At 38.7% G+C, this 7319-nt stretch overlaps 1 protein-coding gene across 1 annotated transcript; it reads left to right on the forward strand.

The window, feature by feature from the left end:
• The first annotated feature begins 2218 nt into the window (after nucleotides 1-2218).
• Nucleotides 2219-5121, forward strand: LOC112090628 (receptor-like protein kinase FERONIA). Its single transcript, XM_024162379.1, is given in 2 exon segments — nucleotides 2219-3698; nucleotides 3701-5121. Coding segments are annotated over 2 exon segments (2634 nt in total). The 5' UTR covers nucleotides 2219-2315; the 3' UTR covers nucleotides 4952-5121.
• Nucleotides 5122-7319: the final 2198 nt, after the last annotated feature.

The raw sequence follows: 7319 nt of genomic DNA on the forward strand, positions 1-7319 counted from the left end.
AGAACCAATGGATTAAAGTACCCACTATTAGGGAAAGTAATATTTTATATATTGTTACCTCTTGCTATTGGTTTTGACTTTATTTATATTAAGAAATTTCAATATTTTAGTTTTGGGTTACTTACCTAATTTTATACTTGTAATGTCTATTTATATAGAGTCTCCTTTATAGTGCTCCTTACTAGTAAATTCTCCTTCTTTTCTTAGTCTTTAGTTATAGGAATATAGTCGAACCACGTTAAATCGCTCTTTGTCTTCTCTCTTTCTTTGTATTTATTATTTAATTATTTATTACCTACAAGAGTTATGTGCAATATTATATGATCATTGTTGTAGGGTGAAACAATACATTAAAAATAGATCATGACAGGGCCCACCGATCATAGGGAAGCTCATTAAATGATTAAGGACAACTCATCCCTAATAGCCACGTCAGCAACCACTCTTTTAGGAAGTAGACCGTTACGAGAAACATTAGGAATGAACATGGAGTTGATCGTTCTCTCAAATATAAGCGAAGAGATCTCGAGTAGCTTTAACAAAGTTGAGGCTACGCGGATATAAGGATCCACATTATTTACTTAGAGATTCGTTATCTATAATTTGAATGTATGAAATACGAATAAGGAAAACGCTCAGATTAATTGTAGTCTCTATATTTTGGAAAATTTTCTTAAAAGATAAGAGAAATATCCCAAATTTAAACAAGAGAATTGGCAAGGGTGGTGGCCTAGTGGTATAAATAGGGAATCATGATTCAGAAATCTCCAAAGTCTCATCTTGAGCATTAGTGCACGTATTTTTCTCCAAAGTAGTGATTTTTCTCCTTCTCCCCACAGTGGACGTAGCTCTCAAACCGAGAGTGAACCATTATAAATTTTGAATGTTCTTACTTTTATTTCACGTTTAATTACATTTCAAGGGTGACTAACCCACGTTTTTTGTTAAGAAATTCGTTATTATTCAATTGACTAATTTTCACTGTCAACAATCATAATCATAAATCAATATATTTTCGAATCTACTTAAAATATAATGTTGTCAGTAATCTCATACTTTGGAATTTGAGAGTTCCTTCATTTAAATAATACCACAAGAAAAAAAGGACTTTTGAGTTAGAAAATATTAGGGGTGAACAAAAAGCTCGACAACCCTACAAACCCCATTAATCCACCCCAACCCATTTTAACATGAACTTGACCAACCTGATCAAGAGTTCAACCCAACCCACCCAACTCGACTATTAATTGGATGGGTTTGGGTTGAGTTTTTCCTAATCTAAATTAACCCGAACTCACCTAATCTATTTATCTATATAAATAAATATTTTCCTACCTCATAGTATATATTTTTTGTCTCATATTTTACATTATTTATTTGACAACCGATTATGTTTAACATTGTATGAGTGTTTATTATTGTGTCTTTATTGGTTTACAACTTATATATTTGAACTTGCTTTGCATATATTGGTTTTTATTATGCATTTTTTATTTTAGGTTGAATGATTAGCTTTATTTTTTTTCTTATTTTTTATTTCTTTATTATATTCAACCCGTTGAACCCACCGAATCCACCCAATATTTAATTGGGTGGGTTGATTTTAAACTTTAAATTGATTGTATGAGTTCAATTTAAAATCAACCCATCCAAACTTAATTGGATGGGTTGAAAAATCTCAAAAACCCACCCAACCCAACCCACCTAACGTTCACGCCTAGAATATAGTGTTTGTTTCTGTGTATTGTTATACTTATTTGAGAATAGTGATAATTCACACTCAATTAAAGTCATAATTTCCACCATCTAAAAAAATAAGTAATCAAAACTAGAATACCTATTTAATATATATATATATATATATATGTGTGTGTGTGTGTGTGTGTCGCGTTTGAAATTATAATAAAGTAATCTATCGTCTTATCATGTTTTCCTTCATTTGGTCATCACAAGTCAAAAAGTTTCCAAGTGTAAAATTATATGGTCACAAGGCCACACTGATTATATTTCTTATATTGAAAAAAGTAGTATGGACAAGTAATTTACTAATTCCTAATTATTACACGAGTTCACACTAAAAAATCTATGCGAACACGGCGCATTAAAAAAAAAAAAAAATCTATAGGAAAAAAAAAAATCTATAGGAACATACGAAGTGTTTTGCACGTGATCTGATGATCAAATCGCGTCCTCGCTTTAATCTTCAATAACTCTACAAAGTTAAGCCCCCCAAAACCTTGGCTTGGATATATAGATCATACAAGTTCTATTGTTCATATATCCTCGTGTTCTTGGCAAAAGCTTCCTTTACAAATATGGTTTCTTCCATAAAGAAACTCCTACTCATTCTCGCCCTTATCTACTTCTCTTTCTACCATGACGCGATCATCATAACCATCGCCGATTCCACACCTGTTTATGTACCCAAAGAGAATATCGCCCTCAACTGTGGCTCACAGGAGGAGCTAACTGCACATGATAACCGTATTTGGATTGCGGATCATGAAAAAGATTCTCGATATTCCCTCATAGAATCAGACGGACGAAACAAATCGAACATCTTCGAAGCCCGCTCACAATACGCCGTCGAAGCGGTGCCGTACATGACCGCACGTGTGTCTCGATCCCAGTTCACCTACAGCTTCGGCCTTACCCCGGGTCCCAAATTCATCCGGCTACACTTTTATCCCACACAATATCGCGATCTGGGTGACTTTGATCCCACAAGGACCTTCTTTACTGTCAAAGCCGGACGCTACACTCTGCTGAAGAACTTCAGCGCGTACCTCAGCGCCGAATCCTTGAAACAGCAGGCTTTCATGAAGGAGTTCTGCGTATACGTGGGAGAGAATATGGAAAAACTCGATATAACTTTTCTTCCCGAAAATCATGGTAATAGTACTTCCTACGTGTTTGTCAATGGAATCGAGATCGTCTCCATGCCGGACGACCTCTACTACACCCCGTCAGGAGATAAAAGCCCTCCTATCATTGGCCTGGGGGCCAGTTTCCTCGACGTCACCGACAAGGCGCTCCAGACACTTTACCGGGTGAACGTCGGCGGCAACGACATCTCGCCTGATCAAGACACTGGCATGTACAGGTTGTGGACCCGAGACTTTTCCTACTTCTTGAGCTTTGGCTTTGCCCCCTGTGACACGAAAAAGAAGCTGAAGTACACTTATATAGCAAATTACCCCGCCCCTGATGATGTCTACCGAACCTCCATCACCATGGGAAACAACAGGACGTACAACAACCTCCGCAACATCACCTGGAAGTTGCCCGTCGACTCCAGATTCTACTATCTGGTTAGGCTCCATTTCTGCGAGTTTGAAGACACATACCAGAAGCCCGAGGATAGGATGTTCCGAATCTATCTCGACAACCGCACGGCAGATCCTGCTTTTAGTGTGATTGTTTGGACTGGTGGTAATGCGATCCCGATGTATAGAGACTTTGTGGTGAATATTTGGGACGGTGCTTTTCTCTTTGTTGATCTGCACACTAGAGCTGAGGATTCTACCTACGAGGATGTTATCTTAAACGGCATAGAGGTGTTCAAGATGAGCGATTCTGATCGTAACCTCGCGGGACCAAACCCTCCACTACAGGACTCTAAGGGATCCGACCAAACTCTGAATCCAAACACAGAAAATTCCAAGTCGAAGAAAACACTATTGGCCATTGCCTTAGGGAGTGGCGTTGCTGGCTTTGTTGTTCTACTGTCTATGGTGTTCTGTGTAGTTTTCTTGAGGCTACGGAAGGAGAAACGCTACCACGGTTCGTCCAAAAGAAGATCCAGCAGGTCGACGAAGACTTCATCGGGAGGCTTCCTGAGCAGGTTTGCCGTTGTTTCTCGCTCGCCGAGATCAAGATGGCGACCAACCACTTTGACCAAGCGTTGGTGATCGGCAGGGGAGGTTTCGGTTACGTCTACAAAGGTAATTTGGCCGACGAAGCGTCCACAGTTGTTGCAATCAAGCGGCTGAACAAGGGGTTATCGCGCCAAGGAGAGAACGAGTTCGAAGCGGAGATTACGATGTTATCTCAGCTCCGCCACGTCCATTTGGTCTCCCTAATAGGCTACTGCGACGACGACGATGAGATGATCCTCGTCTACGACTACATGGCCAACGGGACTCTTCGAGACCATCTCTATGGCACGGACAACGACCCTCTCCCGTGGAAACAGCGACTCGAGCACTACCTCCATTCAGAAGTGAAAAACGCCGTCATCCGCCGCGACGTCAAGACGACAAACATATTGTTGGACGAGAAGTGGGTGGCCAAAGTTGCCGATTTTGGATTGTCAAAACTCGGTCGCGGCGACAGCGCTGTTAGTACGGCGGTGAAGGGCACTTTTGGGTACATGGACCCGGAATACGCACAGAGCCGGCAACTGACGGACAAGTCCGACGTGTACTCTTTCGGTGTGGTTCTTTTCGAGGTGTTGTGTGCCCGTAAACCGGTGGATATCAAACTCGAAGAGGATCAAAGAAACTTGGCCCAATGGGCAAGGAAGTCCATAAAAGAAGGGAGGATTCAGAACATCATAGACCCGTACTTGATAGGCAAGATTGCGCCGGAGTGTTTCAAGAAGTTCGTGGAGGTGGCGGAGAGGTGCGTCCGAGATTATTGGAGTCAACGGCCCACGATGCATGAGGTGATGGAGAACTTGGAGTTTGTGTTGGAGCTGCAAGAACAAGCGGACGCCACGCAGCTGGGGAATAATCCCGACGGGCTGTGTTCGTATCCGGAGAAGCTGTCGTTCCATCTGGTTGTGGATAACCGTGGGTTCGGATACGACGTGCTGGGGTTGCGAAGTGGGGCCGGTGTTACCACCACGGTGGGGTCCAACACCGCCGAATCGGGCTTTCCTAGTCTGGACAGTGAAAGTGGCACCCGCCAAATATTCTCAGACGCCTCTATTTCCAAAACCCAAGAATAATTGAGAGAAGAAAAAGTGTTTGTAGTCCTTGTGTGTGTGTTTTCAAGATAAAATCGTACGTGTACTAGTTACCTTAGATGCTGAGTGTTGAATAAGTTTTCTCCTGAAGAAAGTTGTGGAATATATGTTAGTTTTTAATCGAGGAGTTACGTAACGTTGTCTCTTTTGGCAACGAGCACAAGTTGTTGACATGAATAAGTTTTCTCCTGAAGAAAAGTGTGGAATATATGTTAGTTTTTAATAGAGGAGTTACGTAACGTTGTCTCTTTTGGCAACGAGCACAAGTTGTTGACAGTCCTAGACAAACCACACTGCCAGGTTTGGTGAAAGAGAGGAAAAAAGAGAGAAACTGATAATGAAGTGTTCTAGCGCCTTCATGTATGCATTTATTTGCTAATCGTGTCCGTTTGAGATTTTGAGTGAATCAGATTTCTCCTGAAATTAGAGAGGAAAGTGTGAGTTAGATTTGTATCTAAAATTGAGTTAGTTGTATGTTGTCTCTTTTGGAATTAGTTCATTTAAACTATAGATTGGTGCATCAGGATATTCATATGCCTATATATATAGTTGAATCTATAGGTCTGTGCATAAATTGTGCCTCCATTTTTCCCCTTATCTTTATGCTTATTCTCTCAACTAGCTAATTTGATCTGGGCTTCAGATTTTTCATTGATGTACCTACTTGGTTTTTTGAAATTATCCCAAGAAGATTGCACTATCATTCCTGAGTTGTTGTTGGACCATCATTTGCCATTACCTTCTGATAGGAAACTAACTTCACTAAAAGAAATGAAGATATTGATGGGATATCCCTTAAAATCTAAAGTAGCTTTTAGAAAAAGAAAGTTGTTGAAAGTTGTAGTGGGGCTCGTCACATAGCAAGCTCTACCAGAGACATAAAGAAGAGTCCCACAAAAATAGGTACTTGTGAGAATCTTTCTGGTCTCTTGCGGAATTAAATAGAATCACTCTTTAGAAAAAGCAAAAGCCATTCATAACTAATTATGTTCCATTTTCTTTTTTACTTTTTTATGTAAACAAATAAACTGTCTTTGCAAATAAACAATTTCAAGTCTAAGATGGAGAGCGTGGTTGATGTGAATCCATGCTAATCATCAGGAAAGTGGGGGAATGTCTTCGTCAAGATCATATATTAATTAGTAAATAAAGACCCACTTTTAAAAAAGAAACTAATTGTTTGGAGTAACCTTGACTTAGAGGTCTATTTTTCGGTTTTTCCGGTTCAGTATGCTTATTTTATAATGGTGATGATAAACCAGTACTACATAAGAGAGTACAAATTACGATCACACACACACATATATAAGTAATTAGTAGGATAGATCTTTCGAGAATTATCATATAAATTCTTCTTCTATTTTTTTTTTTTTTTTGTGACATCACATTTTCGTTATAGCAACTTGGTTGTTGAGGGGGAAATAGTTACAACTTTTGAATTATATATATAAGGGATTTATTGTTTGATCATTAGAGTAGGTAGTACGTGTAGAGATCTGATGTCTCGAAAAAGCAGGGATCGATGAGAACAAAATCTTATCCATAAAAAATAGCACAGAAAACACTCTCTGTGGCCAATATTCATATAAATATATGCACATTATACAAATAAATGATCTATACCTTTTAAATATAACCAGTCCTTTTGTGCCTTTTTCTTTTGTTAACCTTTGGTTTTTGCTTAAATTTTTATTGAATTTTTTCTTCAATTTTCTTTAAATTGCTCTAATTTTAATATACATTGTTATATAAATTAGACAAAAAACTGTGGTGGTAATATATAGAAAAGACTCCCACAACGGGAAAAATTCCGTACTCCGACCCCTTCTCTTCTTAGGCAGGAATGGAGACAGAAAATCATTTCCTACTTCATATTTTAAGTTTCAAGCTCAGATATTTGATCATATGATGTAGTTGCACCTTTGCTCAATAATTATAGCTTTTTGGATCAACATACACGAATAAAAACATAGTACTTCTCAAGTAGATTTTTTAATTATTAGAAAAGAAAAATTGAAGTATGCCTCGGCGTTCATACGATCCTTTTCTTTTCTTTTTCATGAATTCACAAAAAAAAAAAAAAAAAAAAAAAAAAAAAAAAAAAAAAGAGAAAATTTTACAAACAGAGGAATTCGTTCACTCTTGTTCTTAAGAAACTGAAGTGGGTGTCGTGGAATTTCTTTTACATGGCACTTTTGACCCCAATCCTCTTTTCTAATTGGTATATTAACCGGGCACTTTTGACCCCAATACTCTTTTCTAATTGGTATATTAACCGGATGAAGAGAGAGAGAGAGAGAGAGAGAGAGAGAGAGAGAGAGAGAGAGAGAGAGAGAGAGAGAGAGAGAGA

This window comes from Morus notabilis, unplaced genomic scaffold (assembly GCF_000414095.1).
Source record: "Morus notabilis unplaced genomic scaffold, ASM41409v2 Scaffold674, whole genome shotgun sequence".
Lineage (NCBI taxonomy): Eukaryota > Viridiplantae > Streptophyta > Magnoliopsida > Rosales > Moraceae > Morus > Morus notabilis.